The sequence below is a fragment of the Drosophila montana genome, unplaced genomic scaffold (assembly GCF_035044405.1).
Source record: "Drosophila montana isolate Dmon_TW-CO22-7 unplaced genomic scaffold, ASM3504440v1 contig_3639_1, whole genome shotgun sequence".
Taxonomy (NCBI): Eukaryota; Metazoa; Arthropoda; class Insecta; order Diptera; family Drosophilidae; genus Drosophila; species Drosophila montana.
Window position 1 is genome coordinate 91140 of NW_026998523.1, and position 26408 is coordinate 117547.

At 39.3% G+C, this 26408-nt stretch overlaps 2 protein-coding genes across 2 annotated transcripts in view; one reads left to right on the forward strand and one right to left on the reverse strand.

Moving 5' to 3' along the window:
• LOC135435609 (protease inhibitor 1) overlaps positions 1-26408 on the forward strand; it is an 85943-nt gene that overhangs the window by 28293 nt on the left and 31242 nt on the right. The gene's annotated exons all lie outside the window — the stretch shown is intronic.
• On the reverse strand, positions 4647-20743 carry LOC135435604 (monocarboxylate transporter 7). Its single transcript, XM_064692752.1, has 11 exons — positions 20615-20743; positions 10452-11798; positions 10227-10375; positions 10018-10159; positions 9067-9240; positions 8633-8934; positions 8418-8573; positions 8200-8361; positions 7732-7903; positions 6973-7669; positions 4647-5251 (listed from the first exon to the last, which is right to left on the reverse strand). Exons 2-11 carry the CDS (start codon positions 10906-10908, stop codon positions 4843-4845), a joined length of 2820 nt encoding a protein of 939 aa, XP_064548822.1. The 5' UTR covers positions 10909-11798; positions 20615-20743; the 3' UTR covers positions 4647-4842.

The following is a 26408-nucleotide window of genomic DNA, read 5'->3' on the forward strand; positions in this document are numbered from 1 at the left end:
CAACAGAGCGTGCCTGTGCGTGTGCGCATGCCAGCGCAGCAGCGACGCCTCTGCCGGCTGCTACTGCTGCTGATGCTGCTGCTGTGTCAACAAAGCCAGCGAAGACAGTTGGCCAGGACACGGGCAGGACTCATCACTGAGCAGGCTTCGGGCAAACCCACACCCTCCGGCCCCTGGCAATATTTTGACGACAATTCGGCGTGAAGTTGACTTTGGCATGCGATTGTTTTCGCACGGCCTCTGTTCGAAGCGCTGACTTCAGGACCAACCCCCGAAATCCGAAATCCACAAGCGGAAGTTGAACAAAAGTTGAATCCCCAGCAACGAGGCTGCGATGCTCTTCCACAGCGTATCTTATGTAGCTTTCATATTTTTATTTACACCTTATGAACAACTTTTTTGGGTTTTTCTGCAACTTTCTGCTTTGCCTTATAGCATTTATTTATTTCTACTCTTCCAAACTTCACTTTCTTGAGGCATGTCCTTCGTATCATCTCCCACTCCCTTAGGTATCGTTGGATTCGCCATGAAGTGCTTCTTCATCTTTAAAAACTCTTCGCTGTTATTAAAGAAGTCGTCTTGTCTTTTTCAAATTAATTTGCCAAACATTCTAATTAAACATTAAAAAGCTTCTTTGCCGGCTAATTTGTTATGCCTACCAAGAAGCCCTTCACATAATTTGTTCTAATTAAAATAAGTACCAATCCCTGTTCTACAAGGCTTTAAAAAAGTTTATTTTCTAATTTGTATTGATTATGTGCGGGTATATTCTAAGAGAGTGTGATATATAGCAAAAATATTGCCGAATTCATTTGACAGATTAAGCGAAGTCTTGACTCTCTATTTATAGCAAGGTGATATACATAAGTATATGCCTCCTTAACCTCATCATGAACCTGAACGAAATATGAGAATAATAGCAATTTGTAGCATGCTGAAATTTAAATTCTAATAATTCTTCTAATAAAATAGAAATACAGAGAAATATATTTTAAAGAAATTTTATAATAATTGATAAGACTAAGACAGTTATCGAAATAGTAAAACTTTCTTAATGTAAGTTAATACTAGAAACTACCAAGAAAGTTTGGGCTCTTCAGCTTAAACGATATTTAAGATGAGCGTTGATTATAATAGGGTCTGAGAGCTAAAATACATATCAGATAGTCGAAGAAACTTATTCAATAAAACAATCTTGGTATATTCGCAGAATCCCCTTAATAACTTGTTATCCTTTTTATCCTCCCCCTATTCCCTTCCCTCACAGGCTTTCCACTGCCATAACTTTGACGTCTTTTATTGACCTAAAGGCCTGTTAGCACTTTCCTATATTTTAATTGATTTCATATTACCCTGAATTCCATATCTAACTGTCATTTAGACGCTCAACTAAAAATCTTAATGGATCTGACAGCTACAAGCTGAATAATTAAAGGGAAATGGTCCGCATTCGGTTCGGACTAACGTAAAATATAGACAACAGTTACCGTTGGATCTGCTTGTATAGTTTCATACATGAACGTGCCCACACACACACACACACACATGGGAGGATTGTATAAATAGTGGTAGTTGTATAGTCGTAAGACATTTATATAGACTTTGGCTGGCGGCACAAATTGTCTTATGCATTTTAGGCTGGCTTTACGGCTTCTATGTGGAATCTTTGCAGTCCCCTCCTCCGCTCCTCTCCTTACCATCCAGCTAACAGCGCAAATATTGCCAGGCTTAACTGTGCTTTGTGCCCAAGTCAATATCAGGCAAATATTAAGCATACGCACAGTGCGCCAGCATAATGCATGAAAAATTGAGCATATCATTGACGCCGTTCTTCTTGTCTGCATTGTTGTTGTTCTCCTTGTTGTTGTTGTTGTTGTTTTTGTTGTCTGGCTGCTTACTTGCTCAACTGTTTGCAGTCTAGGCACGTTCCACAATGGCGCCCCGGGTTATATGTAGGTATTATAAAACGGAAATGGAGCCTTACTCTGACTTCCCTTTGGGGTCAAAGTTTTTAATCGCCTGGCATTAGAGTTTGGTATATTTCGGGTGAGTGTGTGTGTGTGTGTGCACAAATTGACGCTTTATGTTAATGTCATTAATTAATAAATAAAATATGACATTTTCGTGGCCAAGTTTCAACCTTTGCCTAGGTTTATTAATTTTTAGCACGTAATAAATAAAAGTTTATTGCGGGCACAGCCGAAAATCCTGCGCCGAGCTTCCCAGCAGCCGAACATCCTGCATCCTGTGGCTAAGCCCATGCTGTGAATTTAATTTCGACCACCTTTCGCATTTCAATGCGGATATTTCAATTTGCGTTGACATTTGAATTGGATTCACGGGTTTCTATTATATTTGCATTTGCAATTGCTTTATTTAACATTTATCACTAAACTACTAATGATAAAGAGTTACAAATTTAATTATTAAAGTACAAGTATTTATGCGTTGCGTGGCGCCCAAACGAGCCCTCGCAATGGTTAGTTCAAAATTTTCATATCTAATTTATTCATTTCTTGTTTTTTTTTTCGTCTGGAAATTTATTTAGCTACAATTGTACCTTAAGTTAAATAGTTGACAAATTGAAATAGTTTTTTTTTTTTAGATTGGGGCATTGAGATATGCATGATTTGTGTGTATGTGTCTGTGTGACTAAAATAATATATGCTTAATTTATGCAAAGTTTTGCGCTGAACACAAACGGCGCAAATTTTTGTGGCACCAACAGAAAACACAAGAGAGGACACAAGCAAAGGTAAAGTTATTTCAAATTGTTTCTAGTTTTGAGAGCAATTTATGGATAATTAACTTTTATGAGCTCACAAATTGCAGCTTTCGCCTGACATTTATTTAATAGTTAATTTATTTTTTTATGGCATATATTGGCAGTTAGTCGTTGCCCAAGGCAATGTCATAATTTGTAATCCTTTATTAACGATACCCTTGCAGAGTGCGCTTAATGCTCATCAATAAATTATCTAGCTGCATTAAATGCTGTCATTAATGTCGATTAATAATTATATATATAAATCTGTGATTAAAGCAACGAAATATTTGTCTAACAGAGGTTCTACAATAAGAGAGCTGCATAGTGTACAAAAAGGAAAGAATTTGAATAAATGTTAAGTACTTTGTTTTTTACTGCAACAATAAGTAAGATGAATTGAAAGCATATTTTTTCAAGCTCTTTAATTTACATATATCTCATATAGCAGCTTTTATATCTTTCTAAATCTAAAACCAATTAAAAATAAATCAAAATTAAGAGATTATTATACTTTAAGAGACTTAAGGTCATGTAAATTTGAGCTTTCTATTCTTGTAAATGGTATTAAATGTGTCTTTCTTTTCACATATTTCAGTTAAACAAAGATTAATCTATCTATAGCTGGTTAATAATAAAAAAAATAGGAGACTCTCGCATAGCTATGGCTAAAAACTAAAACCAAATCTAAAATTCGTTACATAGATAGCAACATAAAATCGTTTTAATTCTGGCTTTTAATCGGAAACTTGATGTCTTTATTCCAAAGAGGCTAATCCGGCTAATTTGTCTGCAAGGGTATTTGATCTTCGGTATACCGTAGATGTTTGAGTTCATCTTGTTAAAATTGTATTTAGGCATTCATTAATTTAATGAATTTAATACTTATGTTAAATATAATTGAATTTATGCCTCGTTAATTTGTTGAATTTATTATTCAAATTTTTCTTGTTTTTTTTTCTTTTAATATTTATTTCCGCTCCATATCGTTAATTATTTTGTTTAAATATTTGCACATATGTCCCAATTATGATTATAGTGTAATTATTATTAGTTGGCTTTTAATTTTTTCCGTTCAGTTTATTTATTATTGTGAAATATTTTTTTTGTTTGCGCATTGTTCAATTGCGGTTGACTTATGCCAGAAATTGTGCTTGCAATTGCAGTTAAAAACATTTGATATCATATGATCTCATTATAATAATGAATATTACATATTTTCTCCATTTAAAAATTAGGCTCAATCCCCACAACGAACGGCAAAATGGCAAAAAGTGTTGAATATTTCGCATAATTCTGTGCAGTTCTGTTTACCTTCGAGTTCGAGTTTCTCATGCATCTTAAACGTATATGGAATATTTAATTAAAAAATAAAGCACAAGCACGAGCTCAACGCGCAGTGGAAAAGTAAAATAAAAATATACAGAAACTGTGCCGACGGCCGTATAATTGCCTCGACTCGAGTATATATTTCGTATTGGTATCGGTGGATAATTTGTATGTGTACGTTATTTTTTTTTTTAAATGGACCATTTAATATGTTTTCACTCCCCCCTCGCCCTGCCCTCACCCCCCTGCCTGGTGGCCTCTTTGTTTATTCATTTGTTAATCTTTATTATTCTTTTATTGTTGTTGTGTTTTCTTTTGTTGTTATGAAAATATTGCCTGGTAGCAAAGTTCATTTAAATACTTTTGTTTGAGACAATGATAAAGCTTTTCGTCTGCCAACTGTGTGTGTTTGTGTGTCCGTGTGTGTGTGTGAGTGTGTGTATTATTTATAAATCTATGTTTACGTTTAGAAATCGGCGAAACCGCATAGAATAGTATTGTTGTTAATAATAGGTTTATAGATTTAGAAAATTCATCGAGTTGCTTTCATTTGTTTTTGTTTTTTGCTTGTGGGATTTCGGTTAATGCTTCGACTTCTTCGACTTGGACTATACGTGCTACTAACTACGACAAGAGACTAGAAAGATGTGACAATTCGGAATTCGATTCACGTAACTGGAGTACAACTACAAAATATGCTGTGCGATTCTACTGCCCAAGTGGCTGGGGACACGCCCCCTCGCCCGCCCTTAGACGGAGGTGGTGATTTGCTCCACAAAGTGAACGGGTCGGCACAGCGACTGCGAACGCTTAAGCCGGCACTGCGGATTGCCTCTAGTTGCCTGACAGCTGCTGCCAGCTCCGGTGCCAGTTGCGGCGCCAGCTCCTCCACCAGCGCCTCCTCCTCCTCCTGTTCCGGGCATATGACGACTCTGACGACGTGGCGTCCGCTGCAGCGAGGCGTAGGCGTGCGGCACGTAGATAAACTCACGGGAGGGTGCTGCCACGGCTGCCACGCCTGCCCCGTGACGGCAGTTACACTGCTGCGACATGGTCGATAGGCCCTCCGGCACGCTGCGACTGCGTGCCGAACTGCCGCCACCATATGTGGTGGAATTGGGGCTGCAAGTGCATATGAGTGGCTGCCTGTCCTGAGATCTGTAAATAAATGCGAGCGTGAGGGGGATTGGCACTTGAGAGGTGCTTTGGCTGGTAAATAGCGCAAGTGCAAGTGCAATGATGTTGTTGACATTTCGTTGACGCTGACACGAAGCCGAACAACTCCCAATTGCATTTCTATGGCTTGATGGCATTAAACAAAGAGCCACAGATTCGATAATTGAACGTCAGTTTTATATGAGCTGCCGCCCGCTGCCGAAAACTTAATCATGTAGAAGGCATGCACTTAATTCCAATTGCATTCAAGTGCATCCATTTAACATGCTCTCCGGCTCAATCCATTCAAATTGCATCTCAGTTATAATATTCAGTTGAATTAATTAACCATTTAATTGCGTGGCTTGCATTTATCAATTAAGTGTGAACGATAGCTTCTAGAAATAACTCGCATTGCTTAACAATTTATAATTCAATTTTCTCCTCAATAAAATTTAACTTCTTAAAGGAGTCACATAAGTTCTCAACTTATTAATTGAAAGTCAGCATAAATCGGGTTTGACTGGTTGAAGGTAGATGCTATCATGAAATGTATGTTAAATTCATTTTTTAAAGCTCAGCTCTAAATTATAAATAACCTGTTGAAAATAAATCTCTATGCACACTAAACGCAGTGAATAGGTAACTATTTTTTAAAAGGTTTATCAAAAATGTAATGTGACTGTTCACGGTTTGAACCAATGCCTCTCCTTAAGATACGTTTTGCGAAACGGATTTGAAACATCTAGAAATTTGGCGTGCCACATTTGCTAACATTATTCTAAAGAACAGTTAATTACAATACAAATAAAATGCATAGATATACTATCTATTTTTACCTATCAAAATTATCCAAGGAATAAATTTAGTTCATCCAAGTATTTCTGTTATATGTGGTCTAAGTTATTCAATTAATTTTCGCTTTATGCTAAATATAGGGTAATCCGGGATTAAGTGATATAAATGCTGTTCGTTTTTTTCTACTGCATCTAATATATTCTGCGCTTTAAGAGCAACAGGGAAATCTTTTCTAACCAAACGTATCAAAACTGGTGGGCACACGGATTTACAATTATAGATATATTTATATGAAACAAAAAACCTTTTAACCAAAACTGTGGTAATAAAAAGCAAACGAAATGAATAAATTAAGAGGGAGGCTAAGCAATAATAACAAAAAATAATAATAATTTGGGTTACAACCATATCATTTATCTAATCACATTTGGTTGATGGAAATTCTGTTTGTAAATATATACGGCTTGCTATAGATATAGATGACCAAGCTTATATAAATTATATATTCAAATGTTGCATAAAAGCTTGCAAAAGTGAGATAAAACAGGGCTTGATTCAAATCCGGGCTTCATGAATGTAAGAAATCAGGTCCACGGATCGTACCTCAAGGCAGGGACTTGATTTGGGCCTTAAGCCGAAAAGAAAATATTTTGCTTTTATTTTTTTATAAGCATCAGAGTATCAACATCAAACAGGAAAACATCTTGCAATTATCCAAAAAGGTGCTTCTTCTTTTTAAAAACCTAAAGGAATATTGTTTAATTTATAGTAAAACCCTCTCCCAGAGTTTGATCTCGTGATAACTGATAAACATTTTGTTAATGTTGCTGAAGCTCTACAAAAAACACACTCAAAACCAAAAGGTGAAAGGACATTTCCCTCATATACATATTCTCATAACATTCAGGTGCATCGGTCTGACTTACTTGGGAGACTTGCGGCAGCCGAGCTCGTAGGTGCTGTGGAAGCTGCAGTACATCTGGCCATCGCAGCAGTTGTGCTGCTGGATGAAGGAGAGACTCCGCTGCAGGCGCTTGCCCATCTTGGCGCCAATGCTGCCCTGGCCCAGCTGATAGGGTGTGCGGCTGGCCTGCTGCATGTCTAGATTGTGGCAGGCCAGCTGCTGGGGATGCGTATGCGTATGCGGATGCGGATGGGTATGGGAATGCGTATGCTGGGCAGGCGGCTGATGATGCTGCGGCAGATGCGAATGCGACTGCTGATGCATGTGACGTTGACAGTAGTGGGAATTTGTGGCCTGTAAATATGGCTCCATTTGATTGAGGCTGATACAGCTGCGACTGAGCAGATCGGGTGCCGGATAGTCGCCATAGCCATAGTCCAAGGGCAAAGTCGGGCGATGGTGGCGCGCCGACGAGTGCCGCATCAGCATGGGCGTGGGCAGATGCCCATTGAGATGTCCACGCGGCAGCTGCTGCTGCTGCTGTTGTTGCTGTTGCTCTTGTGGCTCGCTGATGAAGAAGATGATGATGCCCGAAATGGCGGCCGCCGCCGAGCAAATATAATAACCGGCACGCCCATACTTCAGCGAGTAATCATTGAGAAAGGAAGTGAGGGGTACGCTAATGAGCACGGGCACCGACTGGACGCCGCGTATAAAGCCTGGAAAAGAGAAGTTGTGCGAAAACATTAACTCCAATTAGAGTTGATTGCGCGGCACATACCCCAAGCCTTGGAGAAATGCTTCAGCTTGATGCGCTCAAGCGCCAAAATCTTCAGCGAGTACTGAAAGCCGCCCAGGCCAATGCCATAGAGCCAGCTGAGTATGCACAGTCCTTTGTAGCCCATCACAAAGGATAGAAATAGTATGGCCAGCGCAACAATGGATATAAACAGCTGCAAATGGAAAGAAGAGCTCGTAACAGTGAGACTTAAAAGTTATGTTCGAGCTTCTGTTATCCGGCTTTGACGGAGCCGAATGAAATTAAGCTAAAATTTTAATGTTTTAAAGTTTATATGTGACAGAAACAAAATTAAAGAAACTTATGTGTTTCCATGCATTTTCCACCTTTATGGGTGAAGTTAACTGAAACCAATTTCTGTTTCAAACGGTATACCTATTGGTCTGTGCATTAAATGCCAATCAGTCAGTCAATCAATCAGTCAAGCAGCACAAACGTAAATAAACTCACCTGAGAAACAATCTTGGTATTGATCACAAATTGTCTGATCACAAAGCAGCGACGCAGCAGAGCACCGGCCAGGACCACGCCCAGAGCCATGGAGATGCCCAAAAAGGTTTGCAGCAGGACCAGCTCCTGCACATCCGAGCCCTCCTTGGCAGCATTGAGGGCCTAGAATAAAGCCGTATAATCTCGCCTGAGTTAAGATCAAATAAGATTCCACTTACCATAAGGAACATGGGCGTATAGATGCCGAATGCAGCCACGCTGGAGGTCATCAATAGAATCTTAACTGTGACGGATTTCAGCGATGATATGTCCAAAAATAAATATCTCGTGGGTGACTCCACTTCATGCGTAAGCTTGGGCTTCTTCTCGCGCAGCTAATAGTCAAAACAGTTAACAATAGTTATGGAGTTGCGAATTCCTTGCTTGTGCTCACCTTTTTGCGCTGGTTCTTCAGATGCTGGATGGCGCGGCGTTGCGGATGGTAGAGGGATGCGGGTCGGTACATGAGACCCATGAAAAAGCTGAGCGCCGTTAGAGCGGCAACGATTTGCAGGCCCAGGCGCCAGCCAGCCTTGCCCACGCCCTCTTTTAGTATGACGGAGAACAAAGCGATGCCAACGCCCTCGCCGGACATGGCCACCATTTCGACGAATTGCCGCCGACGCTTAAAGTAATTGCCCAGCATCACGGTGGAGGCTTCACGCACCATGGAAACTCCAATGCCAAATACGATGCCTGCGCAGCGTGCGGAGTATAAAGCAAATCAAAATGGGAAGCAACACATCCGGCACACAACTTAAGTATATCCCCCCCACAGACACACACACACATACACAAAAGCATATAAACTCTATACTATATACGCACCATAACTGAAAACAACCTGACCGAATTCCGTGGCAAATGAAGTGAACAGAATGCCCAGCGGCATCACCAGGCCGCCCACAATCGAGAGGAGGCGTATGGAACGCTTCCGGCACAGCGATACCACAAACGGTATGGCCAGCATCGAGACGGACCAGCTCAGGGCGCCCAATAGTTCTGCAAAAGAATTCAGAATATTATTTATCCTGTGTACACAAAGCATAAATATTCATTGGAAATGCTATTTAAGGTAATTACGTAAATTAAATAATTCCTAAGAAAATTCAGATACATGTTTATATCTATTTCAGTTCAAAATTCATTTCCTAAAATTAAAAGTAATGAAATAATTATATGAAGGATAATTGAATATTAAAATTATATTATGCAAACAAAATTAATGAATTTCATATATTACGTGTATCCATTATGAGCAAATATCAAATGTAAAAAATTTAAATAACTTTAAAAGCAAAATATATTTTTGTAACCAATAGTTTTAAAGTCTGCCAAAAAAACAAGTAATAAAAAAAACTTCTTAGTCTCTAAAGTACGTATGGAATTTCCAGGATAAATTAATTACGTATAGAATTTCCAGTATAAATTAATGATAAATAACAACATTCAACATTCCATTTATTAACTTTATTAGTTTCTAAATTCTTGTTGCTACCTTCATCCTGGATTAATTTAATATCAACCTATTCACGTTTTATTAATATAAAACCTTATACGTAACGTAATAGATTCAGGATATTTACATTCAAATAAGGTTTTAGTTTAAACGAGTAAAATCAAAATTCTACATATTTTTGTTCTAATAAAATTGAATATCTTTCCTATTTTGATTTTTTTTTTGACTGCCCATCAATACAAAGGCTTGTTACATACACAATAGGTATTCGAACAATGCTGAATATTTGCTAGCTTTCAAAGTTAGTAAACTCAACTTACCTATGCCGCTTGTGTTATGCAAATGCTGAACGGCATAGAACAACAAGAGGCCGTAGCTGAGCTGGAGGCCGGTGGTTAGGATGTGGACCAGGAAGGAGACGCCACAGATGATCCAGCCCCAGCCGCCATCCGGATAAAAGTACTAAATAGATACAAATGGCAGACAACAGTTAATTATGCAATTAAAGTTGTAAATGCACTGGACCTACCTGTCGTATGCGTGTTGTGTCCACACCGGTGCGACGCAGTGCGGGAATATTGCGATGCAACAAATGAAACTCACGATCGGCGAGTGCCGGAAAGGCCGAGTCCTCCTCATCGGCTATGTGGCTGGGATGGTGGGCAGCAGCATCAAAGCCTGCGACACGAACAATTGAAAGTTGATTAAATGGAAAACAGGACACAAGGCCGCAGGACCAAGGCTCATTACTCACCCAAATAGCAGCCGCCATTGGGCAAAAGTGGCTTGGGCGGCGGCGGGATGCTCCTGTGCTGCTGCTGCTGCTGCTGCTGTTGATGCTGCTGGTGATACCAATTATCGCAAACGCAGAGCTGGGGGGCGTAGTGGGGCGTGGGATTGTACATGTAACAACAGGCATTCAAATTGGGATTGGCATTGCTCGGCGCATACCAACGAGCAGGCTCATGATGCGGCTGCGGCGGCGGCATTGAAGCCGCGCAATGTCGACTGCAGCCTGTGGCTGCATTTGCATAGAGCTGCTGCTGCTGCTGCTGCTCGATGGTGGGCAATGTGGCATAGCTGCCAAAATTGTCACAATGCCGCTTGGCATTGGCGTGGAGTGGAAAGCGCGCCGGATTTGTGCCATGGCAGTGATGTGGCTGCAGCAGCGACGGCGGCGGCGGTGGCGGCTGCATCGCTGGCGTTGTCATTCGAGGCTGTTCTTCAGTGGGCAGATTGGAGAGACGCGGACATGAGACCCACCAGGCCAGCGGCTGGTTGTTAAAGCGGCACTCGGTGCACAAATAACGCGGCGTACTGAGTGTGGCAGCTGCCGCCTGCCTCAACTTGGGGCTAGCTGCTGCTGTTGCTGCTTCAGCTGTTGTTGGTGCTGTTGCAGCTGCTGCTGTTGTCTTGTTGTGGGCTTGTTGCGGATACGAATGTTGTTGTGGTTCTGGATGCTCACAGCTTAGGTTGTATCTTCGTCACAGCGCACATTTGTTGCACAGCACGGAGCTTCTGTGCTTGCTGCGCACCAGACTCGAATATGGCCTCAGCTCCTGCTCCTGCTGCTCCTGCTGCTGTTGCTGCTGTTCCAGGCTGCGAGTCTGACCGTGGCAAGGCTGGCCAACGGGCAGCAATTGTGGGCAGCTGCCGTATAGCACTGATGAGGTATTCGATAGACGGCGATAGTATGGAAACCGATGCTCCATATCATTGCCAGCATCAAGGGGCGTGGCACTTTGTTGTCGTTGTCGTTGTTGTCGCAACGTTAAGCGTGGCAAACAGGAGCTGCGGTTGTCTCTGTCTCTGTCTCTGTCACTGCAATTGCAATCGCATGTGCACTGGATGACCATTGTACAGAACGCACAGCCGCTATATAGTAGTATGTGCAGTGTAGTGTTGTGTTAGGCAGTGTTGTGTAATGCTGTGTGTCTGTCCACTTCAATATTGGCAGCGCATAATGCTCGTTGCTGAGGTTTCTAGGCCAGCGCCATCCAACTATATCCAGTTTGGGGGGCCATCTCCGATATTTCGGTCCACATCAGTGGGTCAACAATTTTACGTGTTTTTTTTTCAGCTTCTGTTTCTGTTTTTGGCACTGCAAAAATTGGGAACGTGCACACATTGCACCAATAAATAAATAAATCAAAATCAATTTGTTTACTTCACGCACACACACCCATTCAGGTGACTAAACAAGCAACACGCACACACACAGCAAGGTACACAGCACACACAACATACACACAGAACACATATTTCATATGCATAATTTAATTTGCTGTTTAATTGCGTGAATATGCCATTTGCCTGCGAGCAATGCGCAACTTCAAAAAAGACAAATTACAATAGCGGTCACAGTTTGAGAGCCATTGGATTAGATGGCTTAAAAGCATTCGGTTCGTGGTTTTCGATTTAAGCACTCTCATGTGCATTTGGTCTAATGAATATGTTCGAGTCCAGCTTTGAAGCATTCAATTAAATTTCGAGTATTTGCTGAAAAGGCTCTCTCTTTGACAACAATTTATTTGTTTACACATATTGAAAATGGAAAATATTAAACAAAACAATAAACTCGAGATTTAAATTTGGGCACAACCCCAAAAGTTCTGCATACCTTAAGGCGTTTATCCCTAGTGAAATTTAATCTTTGTTTAAAAAATTTGATTACTGTTCAAATTATTACAAATCTGCAAAATATATTTAAATACAATATATTATTTGATTTTGTATAAGTTATAGAAGCTGTCCGGGTAAACTTTACTTGATTAATAAATTGTACATTTGTTTTGTTTTATTTGGAACATTCCAAACAATATATTTTATGGCGACAATTGAAACCCTTTTGTTTATTATTGTTCTCATTACAAGAAAGTCAAACATAAATTACAATTAACAGCCAATAGAAGCATAACAAGTCGCTTCTGAGAACTGGACGCCCTTTATCTAGCGATTACAGTTGACTAATATCCGACTGTAAGTAGCTAAATTAATAAGCTGGTGTTAAATTAAACAAACAATATGAGGTTCACTCGGCTGGTAAAACGATACTCATTCATCTGTGCTGAGCTAAGGAATCAATCATCACTTATCGGTAATCGTGAGCGGCGCACACAAGAAGGAGTCGAACTGGTTGAAGTATTTATAGCCCGAGTGCGTCACATTGCTAGCTGGGCTAAAATAAGATAACTGCCAAGCGAGGCACATCATTCAATTTGCACAATAACCGCTTGGGAATTAGAAATGAAAAGTGGATTATCGCCTGCGGCTGCCAGAGAGTGGCTGATGAACTGACTAACGAAGGACATGCCAAAAATGAATTCAATTAGAGTATCTGCAAATAGTTAACCGAATTAAAACTGCGGCACAAACAAACAAGTTGCAAAACGAATTTGCAGCCACTCGCAGCAGTGAGGATTAAACCATTATTCGAGCGAGCCCTGACTTTGAGAAATTGACCAACTGATTGTTGTGGACAGTTTGGCACTTTTGTTACTAAAGTTTTTGCCCGCATTTATAGAAATTTGGCAGCAACAAAAAAGTGCCAGACTTTAACAATGAATGTAGGTCACAAATCAATTGTAAATGCACTTTAAAATAAAATGGATATTATGCATGTTAAATGAAGGAAAATAAATAATATTAATCAAAAAACAAAATAATATATTGCTCTGTAAAACTAATAGATATAAATTATTAAATTACCTATATTGGGAAAAAATTCTATTAGGGAAAATTTCTAATTCAAAGAAACAGCAGAAAAATTATAAATAATAATATTTTGTTTTCTACATTTTGTTCCCACTCCTTAAGCTCCTTAGAATATCTACTTGGATTGCATCGAATTGGATTAGAGACTTATATAGATGTATTTATAAAAATAAAGTACTTTCAAAAGATTGTATCATATTCTTAAAATATCTGCTTGGATTACTTCGAGTTTGTTAGGACTTGCTTATAAAAAAAATTACTTAAAATGGATTTAATTCTGCACGAAGAGCTCGAAAATATTCTCTACAACCACAAATTTATAATTCAAATAACATAATTATGCTCCTAATGCTATTAAAATAATATTACCAAATTAATTCAGTTGTAAGAAACTTTTATAATTCTGAATGCATTTATTATGAATGTAAACTTTTTTACATTTTACATTAAATACAGAAACTATGCAATGGTAAAAAGTTAATTTTTTCCCCCAACGATATGCAAAATTGATTCAATATCATCCAGATAAATTCAATCCCAATATTTTGATTGAAGGTCTACAGGACATTACATTTTTTAAGTGTAATTCTTTTTATAGGTGTGCTATGCGACACGCTTTATATTTTAAGCACATAAAAAAGTAAATTTAAATTGAAATTTTCAGCAATCTCCGATAATGTTGCTCTTTAGTCGCTCCCAGTTTTATTTTTTTCAGGTTGTCTTGTCACATGATTGATTTGTGTTGTTGTCGTTGTTGTTATTTATGGATCGAGAAGGTCTTGCACAGTTACTATCTTGGTAGCATTGGGGACGATTTGAAGGCATCGATTAGTCCAGTGTCCATGGAGCAGGCTATAAAGATGATAAATGATTTGGTTTGTTCAGCTATAACGAAAAAGCTTGCAACATTTTGCAGCGAAGCTGGCTGGCATGTGCAGCACCTACCAAAGCAAACAGCATCAATTGCAAGGGCTTCATCCTGTCTGCCCCACTATTCCATTTTTATGGTTTCACATAACGATTTTGGCCGACAACAGCAAGAGAGGAACTTTTTACAATGCACAACGGCGCATTTAAATTGATTGTAAGCAAGCGGGAAGCAAAACAGGAAGCATCCAACGAACAGCCAACATCAATCAAAACGCATTGTGCCCCGGCGCCCACGTTAAGCATCCATCGGGGAGCTGCACAACACGCAGCCAGCTTAAAAATGAGGCAACATCCAAATCCGCCAAGCCCCAGTACCCACCCACCCACTACCTGTAGAAACATAAAATTTAAGCATAGCAGAAGGAACAGCAGCTTGAGCAGGAGCAGGAGCAGTAGCAGGAGCAGTAGCAGCTGCTGGAGCAGCAGTAACACCTACAACCAATACGTGAGGACATCCTCGTCTAGTCGAAGCGTTTCCTTGCCAGTAAATGTGTGTGCAGACATAAAAGAATGTCAAAGTCGCTTGACTACGAAATACCTGTACAAACATCTTAAGCACAAGCTAGAGATGTGCTCGTGACACGAAAAATACAAGTTTCTGTTTTCTATCATTATCAATCATTGCGAAATCAAAATTCTTTACAATAATGCAAATATCTTGCTAAAGTTAATGAATTAAAGTGGAATAATACGATGATAGCCAGCAATAGCATTATCAATATAATTCTAAAGATCTTGAGCACAGTTTACATTTAAAATTTGAGAATTTATCTATATTATTATATTACAAAATGATTAATATAGAAAAAATCATGTTTTTATTTTACTATTAGATATCCGTGAAATTATTTCGAAAGTCAAATTCAGTAAATGGGATGTCACAGACATTTGTTGAGTCTTAAGATTTTATATCAAATATATTATATATACCCTTTTAAAAAGCTTTCAATTAAGTTTTGTATAACATAATAATTAACAGATATTTAAATCCAGCACTGATCTCCACTTCTGGCAAATAGCTGCTAAAGTCCTTAAGAGAGCATCTCTCCCCAAAGACTGCAGTTTCTACTAAGCTCAAAATACGCAGACTGAACATATCATATCTAAGATTATACCCCATAGCAAACGCTTGGTGCGGGTATACAAATATTTTGCGAAAATATATATATATATTTTTATTTGTTACCAGTCGAGTGTAAAATGTTGCACGAGCTCGAGGATGCCTTTGGTTGTGCTCTGCGTGGATGCCGCAACTGGCCGCAGGCAGCGCTTAATGTCAGCCGCACATTTCAATAATATCCTAGATATCCTTGGGCCTTACCCAGTACATATATATTATTATTATTTTCTTCGTTTTTTAGCATTTATTTAGTCAGGGTCAGGGCAGGTCAGGGCTTTATGTGCGTTAAAATGTTATATTAAAATGTAAGCGTTGTGCAAATTCAAATAACTCACAATGTTGATAATCTGAACATTCAAAGTTTATGGGCGCGCCCACGCATACGCCCCGTCGGCCAGACCAGGTTCATGTGCTGACTTAACTGGTCATTGACTTTGCCAACTTTATGATGCACTAAAATTAAATATACAACGTACCATATAAATATCGTGCATCGTGTCTCTGTGCATGTGCATGTAAAAAAAAAAAAGGACAACTTTTATATGCCGCAGCGCAAGAGGAGCAGGCGGCAGGCAGCCTGTCTGCAGGACTGGCAGCAGCTACCAGGCGGCAGCAAGGCGCAAAATGTTGGTCCTTTTCGGTGGGAGGTGTCGCTGAGCCTGGTCAGCTCTCTGGTTTACTCTGCTGATTAAACATATTGTGGCAACGACGATGTCCCCACTACCCCAAAATAAAAAAAACAGATAAAATATATAACGCAGCTTGCTCGACTTGTAGATACCCACAATATGTTTGGACTAATCTAGACTTAATTCGTTTGTATATGTTGCTAATAAATAGGCATAAATGTACATAATAATATCGTAGCTATAAGATGTATATAACCATGCAAACTATTTTCTCTCTCTAACGACTATGTATAAAAAAAGTATATGATTTGAATTAATGCTAAACCTTATGAGGGATATATCCCATCCTCTTATGTATCACAGTACGAAAATGTACAAAAAAGTGTAAGTTTTCTATGGTAAGCATGTTAACGACGCTCCCCTTTTTCCATCGATAACAGGGTATTGGGTAAAGGGAAAAAATGCGAACAACTTTAAGCCACAAAATTAAATTCACACCGAGAAGTTTTTGAGTTGTTTTTGCCATTGGGCTGACGTCGCGTTTTTTTCACGACTGTTGGGTGAACGTCGCAGCAGACTTTGGTCCCTAGTCCCTAGTTGGAAGATAATGGATATCATGTTGCCGCTGGGTTTACATTTTAGTTTTGCACTTTTCGTTGTAATAAACACATGACAATATGCGAGGCTCCTGGCGCTGCATGCACCCTTCAAGGAAATAGCAAAACGAAAAGGAGCTGATGTTGCAATCGTTCCAAAAATCAAATTCTCTAAAAAAGCTAATCAACTAAAAATTATCTGATTAAAGCTTAGTTTAATTTTAATTACATTTTTCCCGTATTTATACTGTAACATGTTTTTGTTATTATAAACTATAAAAATCTATTAGTTATATTAGTTTCTTCAATAAATTGAGATATTGAAATATGTCTTTTAACTGGTTTTCGCATTATGTTACACCCTGAAGAACTTGATACTTTCCCTTTGCAATAATTTGAATGCTTTTTAAATTTAAATTTGGCTTAAGAAAATGCAATTTAATTTCGGTCATTACTTTCCAAATTGTGGTGAATGCGTTTTGCAGAACGCAAAGACATTTCTATAAGGAAACTTTTTATTTCGCTGGCTGCTGAAAGGGTACCAAATTTTGATGTCCTTTTGTGTTTATGCGAGTGTGTTTTGTGTTTGTGTCTGTGTTTGTGCATGCATATGTATGTAAAATTTTCGCACTCCCTGAGGAAAAATAATTCGAATACTGCTGCCTGCTGGCAACTGGAAAATATTAATACTTTTTCATTTACTTTGGGCAACGGACGACTCCAAGGCATTCAAAGGCGTTTGCTGAAAACTTTACAAGTTGACCAAATATTTTGCTTGTCCTCGAACTTTGCGCATATTTTATGTGCAGCACTTGAGAAAGAGTTTTGCGACTTCTGTTAAGCGCTGACTAATGCCTTTTCGTATACCCCAACGTATAGCAACTTGTGAGTCCTACATGAACTGGAAAAACCTTACAAATAAGCCAATCGGAATGGTCTAATCCACAGTGGCAACCTCTAAATAATCAAATTAAATGACGAGGTCAGCCGCACAAATGCCAGACCCCGAGGCCCCTTAAAGTATGCCGCGATTTTATTTGCCGAGATTGTGTTAAATACCCCATGGATTTTTGTGCTTTTTATCAGAATCCGTGTGGCAGCAATACCGCAAGTGCCATTAACCTTACTCAAAAATCCTAGCCTAAGCGTAATTAGGTTGCCCGCTGAGCAGCCAGGATCAGGACCTCGAACAGGGCCACGACCAGGACCAGTCAACCTTAATATTAATATTATTATAAATAAATTTAAAACCTAAACTTGCTTAGGCCTCAAATTTAACACAAACAGCCACACACACACACACAAAGGCAGGCATATAAATTGTGCGGGTGGTGCGGCGGTTTGGGGGGGATGCTTGGTGATTTGCGGCGGGCGTGAGCCACATCATAAAGCGAAAGCTAAACCCTTCTTGGGCTGAAAAATGACACTTCCGCAAAAAGGCGACGAACGGAAGGTCTAAAACAACGAAAATTACAGTCACAGCCACTGGACGCAGCTGCGGCTGGAGCTGGAGCTGTGGGTGTCGGTGTCGGTGTCGGGCGGTGTCGGGGTGTTGGTTTTTGGTCTGGTTTTGATTTTGTGACTTGGCTGCAGGCATCGCCGACTGCTTTATCAACATCGAAGGCAAGCCTGGGAAATCGACACAAGCTATTTTATTATTGGGCTGGCGCCCCATAAACCGTTCGCCCCACCCAACCCTTGCCCCGCAGCATGTCTTATCCACTTTGTTTGTGCTGCTTTCGGAGAATCGAATTAGCATGCAAAATCTTTTGTTTGACTAACAATGTGTCAAAGTGTATGACGAGAGCGCGTTAGTCTTTGTCAAGGCACCCGCCACACACCCCCCAGAGCCCCTGGAGCCTGCGGGCTATTAGGTCGATAGAGTCACAGCTTCGGCTTCAATGTTCCCCAAAGGCAAGGAGGAGGCATGCCTTGGCCTGGTTGACATGCCACAATGCTGGTCACCTAAATGGAAACCGCAAAAGATTCTGTCGTAATTTCGTTAACAGCTCACAAAGTGAATTATTACTGAAATGTTGCCCTAAGAGTTGGGTCATTAGGCGCACACCAGAAGCTGTAGCATAAAAGTAATTCTTTTAATTAGTAACTTAGCCACAATGCCCATTAAAAACAATAAAAAAGTTGACCAACCTTTTGCACCTGATTCTACGGGGCGTCCCTTTTGAGTGTACTTTTTAATTTAATCTTTTGCCATATGAATGCTATGAATAAGAAAAGGTGGACTCGAGGGTTGTTCTTATAGAAAAGATTAAAAATTATCTAAGCTACTTTATTTTCAATGAATATGAAATGGAAGTATCGTGGATATTTTCAAGTATACGAATCGAAATTATATATTCTAATAAAAAACAAATTAATGAACAAATCTTTCCAAAATAAAAATCAGCCCAAGGGCTAGAAGAAGGACTTTACGAAATATATTCCTTGATTATAAGTTTTTCATGACCATGAAATAATAGAATACTGGATATTATCGTATACTTGATATCAAAATGACATACTCTAAATACGAATCGCTTAAAAAAAAAAATTAACCTAAAACCAAGAAAACCGACTTAGTGTTAAGATATATGAAATATCAGAATATTGGATATTAACAAGTAAACGTATCAAAATAAGATACTGAAATACAAACAAAATTATTAACGAGTCGCCTTCGGACAAAAACTAGTCTAAAGTCTAGAAAAATGGTTTGGCTTTAAGAAAAATTATTCAAGATTAAATATTTTTTATTAAAAAACTAAACTTTATTCAGAATTTTTTTCTAATTTAAAGGATATCTACAGCTAGCAACGATGCTAAACATTTTTGGGCTATTTTGACTTGAATTTGGGAAAATTCTTACCCAAATTCAAGGGCATGGCTGCCTTTAAGACCGTTAATATTATAAGCGCTACAAAAAATGCATATGTATTTTATATATTTATTTACCTTTAGACATTTTTTACCTATAGTAAGTTTAGCATTTAAGTTTCGAAACTAGTTCAGCTTTTTACTTTAAAGGAGGCATCCTTTTCACATGCTCCTTGTGAAAAGTTTTGTTGCATGTTGCCTTTGACATGTCGTTAAATTTAACATTAAGTTGATTTTTTGCCCCTACTCATATTCTTGTTAGCAAATTGTTCAAATTGTGCGCCGGGTGGCAAAGCTGCAATTTAATCTTGTTGTTAAATATTTAATAGAGGATAAACTGTCTGCTAACAAGCACACTTGAACAACTTTCAGAAGCAGTTGCAATTTTACAAAGTGTGTATGTTGCATTATCATCAAGCTGCTCGTAATGGACACAAAACCAATAAGTATACCAAGCGTATCCAATAAGTATTTTAAGCCTCATCAATAATGCTCGTGTACATTTTGGATACTGTGACACAAAAATTGATCTGTGGTCGTGAACAGAGATTCATAATTTAAAAAAACCAAAGATTTGCTTAAGTAATCAGTTAGTTAATATCAGACCCTTGTTAGAGCTAAGATTAATGCTGTTATTTTCTGCTCGATATTGAGCTCTGCCCTTAAAAAAGCTTTTTAAAAAATTAAATAAATTGAATGTTAAAATGAGAGCGAAAACAGATTATCTTGATATCTTGACATCTAATTCCCCACATCTTATTTCAAGGAATTCGAATGACAAATGTATTTAGAAAGTAAGCAGGATTCCTGCAAATGTTCTAATAGAAAAATGATAAATGGTATCAATAAATTCATGAGTGTGTTTTTCATATAATAAAACAGTACATTTATCATAATGATTTAGGAATATTTTGCCCTCCCCCAACAGAGTACTCATTAAATTTCCAACACATATATTTCATCGAGAATTCTTACGAATGTCCCAGACCCAGTTATGTATGTCAGGCCTACTCAAGCGCTGGGCATAGTAGGTATTAAGGAATAAACAACTTACTCGGAATATTGTGAGTCATCAATTCCCACCAAACTGTGGCTGCTTAATTAATGTTCGTTTGCTTTGATGATGTTGATGCTGCGGCTGCTGTGGCTTCCACATTGTGTTGACCTTTCTGGCAAATGCAACTTGAACCACTGTGAGGGAATCAAGTAGAAGTAGCCCAACAGCTTGTGCTAAATTAGCAAATGACATAGTCAACATGGCCAACATAGCAACTGGCAGCTCATGCCCATGCCCATGCCCGTGCCCGTGCACGGCAAGGCCTGCTAACCCACAAAACAACGTGCAATGCCGACACCATTTACAGCTACCCCCCTTCCCACCCACACCTCAGCATACGCTATATGACTCCGCATTCTGGGCCTCCCCTCCACAGTCAACCTGCCACGGACGCCTTTGCGCTGACACAGAACATAATGCCGACGGGCAATGCTCTTTTAAGCACGCAGTTCTGAATGGCGCGGGCCCCAGGAAGGGGGTTGCGTGGAGGTGCGGTGGGTTGCTTTTGGTTTGGCCGCTCTTAGTGCTGCTTGTCTAGCGAAAGTGCCTCAAATACGCGTAACAATGATGATTATATATACATATATATATATTTACTACATAAAACTAAGTGGTGGTCGTGTACGCGCAACGAGCAGGTACCCTATAACCGCGGACGAGATGCTTCTACAATCATTCCAGCAAACAAACAAGCAATGGGAGCGCCTCCTTGATTGCCTTTGTTGTTTATAGCAAGAATTAAATATGGCATCTAAAAGAAACCCTCACAAATTTGATTTTTATTTTATATACATATCGATATATATCAACGTTCCGGCCTAGCGATAATCGAACTAAAATAAACACACGTTCCAATTGCCTAGTTTTGGTTCTTGTTCTGGCTCGGTAACTGGTGCTGATCAAGAACATAAATACTTTAGACTCTTCTGCCTCTCGCCCACATTTACATTAAATCATATCATTTTTAGTCGGTTTTCAAGGGTTACAGGGTATTAATAGAGTTCCACTGGCTGCTGCTGTCGCACTCATCAAAATGTGACAAAAAACAAACAAACAAAGAGATAAACAAAGAGACACTGAACAGAGACGTTGGCTTTCACGCGGCTTTCATTAGTCGCAGTTTACCTAGGATCGAGCTACCCCCACGTGCCGCGTAAGCACCTAGCGGGACCCATAAAGGTCTCGCTGATAACTTCTTTACGTCTTGGGTCCAACTAGAGACGACGCCGCGCCAGCTGACACTGACACAGAGATAGCTCCCAGTTCACCCAAAACAGAAAAAAATATGCTAAGGCAGCACGAAAATATTTTAAATTGAAATTCTGTTTATCGCGCTGACGAAATCGTCCAAACAGACCAAAGCCCGCAGTCTCCAAGCCCCAATCCCCAAATCCCAAACCTTCAGCACCGGCGACCGTCAGCACACATTGTGGCCTGGCCTGCTTGGCCTGGTTGGCCCGGCTTTGCTTAGCGTTTTTGGGGGTAATTCAATAAAGTGGAAAATGATGCTCATCGTCAACGTAATTTGCTTTCGTGGTTTGCACAAATCTGCCAAGGAGACCAAACCGACTACAGATATGAGGACTGTGCACGGAAAACGAGCCACTTCAATGCCGCTAATCGGTTCTTTATATCACATCAAACGGAGAACGAATCGCTGAAACTTGGCATAACCATCATCGACAACATAATCTCCAACAGAGAAAGAACAGCCGGAGCTAGAGATGGGCCGCTTTTTTTTTATCTTGATATTGAACTTCATGCATGCGCGACGGACTTGGCGCCCAACGTGTGCAGCATTTTATGTATATAAATTATTCATCTTCCTATAAGGGCGTCGGACGTGGTTACGAAAAATGATTATTAATTGTGAATGCCTACTAGCTTAAATATATTGTTGATTAAAAAAAAAATTTTGTAATTCAACAAACAACAAAAGTTTGAAAAGTTTAATTACCAATTAGTGGAATAGTTTGTTTTTTTTTGTAAATGGGAAAAAGTTTAAGGGCGGAAACCTAATCAAAGCTAAATAAAAATGTTTTCAGTTAGGAGCTAAAAAATATATGGCGCCCAATGTGGGCCGCTAAGCTTAAAGAGTTTGCAAAAATCAATTAGGTGCCATATTAAAGAAAATGGAAAATAGAAATAGAAGTAGAATATAGAGCGTTAAAAACTTTTCGGTTGCTTTTACTTTAAAATATGAAATATTATTTGAAGCTCCCTTTTGTTAAAGCCATCCAACGAGAACTAAGTTTGTGCATGCAACAATTAATATTCGTAGGTTTCTATTTTTCAAAAAAAAAACCGCAGAATGTAATTTAGGATTGTAAAATTAATCTTGGATATGCATGCATTAAAAAGATTAATTGTGTTAGCTAGAAAAGTTGCTTCGGTGGGTGTGTGTGTGTGTATGGGTGTGTGGGTGTGCGCGGTTAAACTTGGCAGCCCAAGCCCATCTCTAATAGGAGTCGCATTAGCAGCTAGTGAGCGCGTCATCATCAAGTGGCAAGCGATGAGCGAACGGCGACAGACTCTGGTGTTGGGGATGCCAAGGAAAGCAGGCAACCAAGCCAAGCCAAGCCAAACGAAACCAAACGAAACCAAACCAAACCGAAGCAGCATATACAAAAGGCAACTGCTGCCTGAGTGGCCGGAATGGTGGGGCGTCTGTCTTTGTGTGTGCCTCTCTCTGTGTGTGTGTGTGTCTGTGTGTGTGTGTGCATGGGCCGACCCCATTACGTGCCAAAGCACTAAAAACAAGACCAGGCGGCATCCCAAGCGCCACCACAGGGTGTTTCATATGCCTGTGTGTGTGTGTGTGTGTGGGGGGGGGCCTCCAAATATGTGTGAACAGCGCTCGTAAATTTTGTCATATTTTCTCGTCTTTCACGTTCAACTTTTTCCATGATTTTGTTGCTGTTGATGCCTTTTTTTAGGCGCACAGTTTCTTGTTAAAGCGCCTGACTTTTTGTTTTGTTTTGTTTTGTTGTGATTTTTATTTTCATTTTGTATTTTAGCAGCCCATTAAAAAATGCGGCCGCACGCACAGTTTGACATGCACTTTTAATCGATTACAAAGGAGAACGAACAGCAACAACAACAAAAACAAAAACAACAACAAGCTGTTAAAATTTTCTTGGCACACGATTTTCCATATTTATAAAAAATTTTATTTCTTCACGATTTTTTCTCTTTTTTTTGGCACATATGCGAAATGTGTTTGTGTGTGTGTGTTCATGTGTGTGCTGATGTGTGTGTTGTCTTTTGTATACTTTTTGATATTGTTGTTTATTTAACGTGGCTGCTGCTGCTGCTGCGGCTGCTGATGTCTGCGGTGCGATTAAAGTTTATTTTTGCTGCTTTAATTGAATAATAAATTAAGCGAATGGCCCCGACACAAAGGCTCAAGCAGGAAAATATCCAGCTAAGTGCACGACAACAAGAACTAGTTATATGCTGAGATTTATACTCGTGCGTGTGTGTGTGTGTGTGTGTGTGCGTGTGGTCCTCAGAATTTCAGGTCGTTTTAGCCAAAAATGTCTGCCCTGGAATCTAATTAGAATCTAATTCATGTGCAGTTCAAATGGGCTTTTAAGCGCAAGTATTGCACGCTGTCTGTCTTTGTAATGGCCCAATTGGGAGAAACATTAGTTTCTTCATTATTCTGTTTAGAGCTAAAAATTAGAACATTAGCTTTGCAATAAACGAAACACATGCTTTTATTAGTATTATTATTAGTATATGCTTCAATTAACGACTTGTACTAGCTCCTTGTCTTGGGGCTCGTTTCGATTAAAACTTGTTTCCCACCTGCATCAACCTAGGTGTTGTTTAAAGCCTTGGTTTCTCATATATTGTCCAAAGTTAATTTAAAAATTCGAAAAAGAAGTTCAAGCTTTTAAAAAATATACCAATTAACGACCCACTGGATGCATATTTTATATAACCTTAAGCGCAATTACTTAATAAGATCACGAAGTTTTGTATAGATTTATTTAATAATGTTTTCCCTACCTTTTATTAGATTTTCCATATTTTGTAGAGTTACTTGACAAGAATTAATTATTTTTATATATATTAAAAATCTCAAACAAAAGTCAAGATTACAATTTTTTAATTTATATAGTTGGAGCAATAATCACAGCCTAAACAGGCAAAGATTATATAGAATATAGTTTCTGTTAACAAAATGCATAAAATAGGTAACCAAATGCGTATTCTCTTCAATTATCAAAGTAGTTAACATAATAATAGACAAGTGCTTGGGGAACACAAACTTCTACTTGCAGCTAGAAAAGTATTTTATCCATTTTTTATGCATAAATTCAAATAATATGCAACTAGTTTGGAATTGGTACAAATTCACTTGTACCTCAAACTCGACGTGCGAGGACCATGTAGCCAGTTCCAAAGCTTAGAATATCTTCCAAAGTGGCATACGAATTGTAGTTATATTTCCGTCAAGAAATACACTTTACATTTATTTGATTTATTTTTGGCCTTAGAAAACCCTTTGAAACAGTTTGTTAAGCTTAATTTCTTTTGAGTACAGGGTATAAAAATATAAACAAATACAAAGTGTGTGAGGAAGGATTCTTTGTTCAACATGCTTCGTTTGCATATTGTAACACGCTTTGTTACCCCGCTGAAAAACAGCGAGAGTAAAACACACACACACACACACACAGGGAGGAGGGAGAGAACAGGTAAGCTCCAGAGGGCAATGAATACAATAAACAAAATGCGTAAACAAAGCGTGACGAAGCGCTCAAAGCGAGCATGATTAAAAAGTAAGCAAGAATAATTGCGAAACATTTAAGGACAAGGAGCAGGAGACAACCAAGGAAGCTGCACAGCAAATGAAGTGCATTAGAAAGAAAGAAATTAAATTTTTGCCATGCCAAAACCAATTTTAGATACTAATGGAAACGTTTCAAGGAACGCATGAGTGATGTGGTGTGCGGGTGTGTGTGTGTGTGAGGGGGTGTGTGCGTGGGTGCGTGTAAGGATGAAGAGTGCTTAGTGCAGCACATTTAGCAGATAACAGATACCCGGTTGGATATATACTGCTATAGCTATCAGTATATACGCAAAATGCATAAGCTGCTCGAAGTTTAATCGGTTTATGTGACAGTTGAGATACGAGGTTTGTGGGCGGCATGAATTGGAGCTGGGCTGGGGCTGGCGCTTGGGCTTGGGATTGTGGGCTTTGGCAGCTTGACTGGCGCAATAAAACGCACTATATCATAAAGGATACGAAGCTATAAACTGCATGACGCACGAAAACGATTCCTGTTGCTGCTTTACTGTTTCCCTGGCCCCAAAACGAGGCACAGTCGAACTCCCAGACGAAGTAGCAGTCGCAGCTGAGGCTGGAGTTTAGGGGCTGAAACCGTAGCAGCCGGAGCAGCAAGTGGCTGTCAATGCATTTGGGCAGTGCTTAAGATAAGATGTAGGTCTTTGGGGCTTTACTGTGGCTGTGACTACGACACCCACACACACACACAGCCAGTTGGCTGTCAAACTTTCTTGGGATTACGCACAAAACAAAAACCGAGCGCAAGATGAAGGAGAAATGCAATCCAGAACGGTTTAGATATCAACTGTGGTCGCTCGTATAGCAAAGCTGAAGCAATAAATGAATGAGTTATTGTTTCGAGAAAGTAGTAAAGCCAATTAAGGCAATACTTTTGTCCAAATATCATAATATCAAATGTGTCGCAAATGGCCACATTTGTCAGAGCTGTCGCGGAACAATTTCATATCTATTAAGTGCTAAAACTTTTATTAA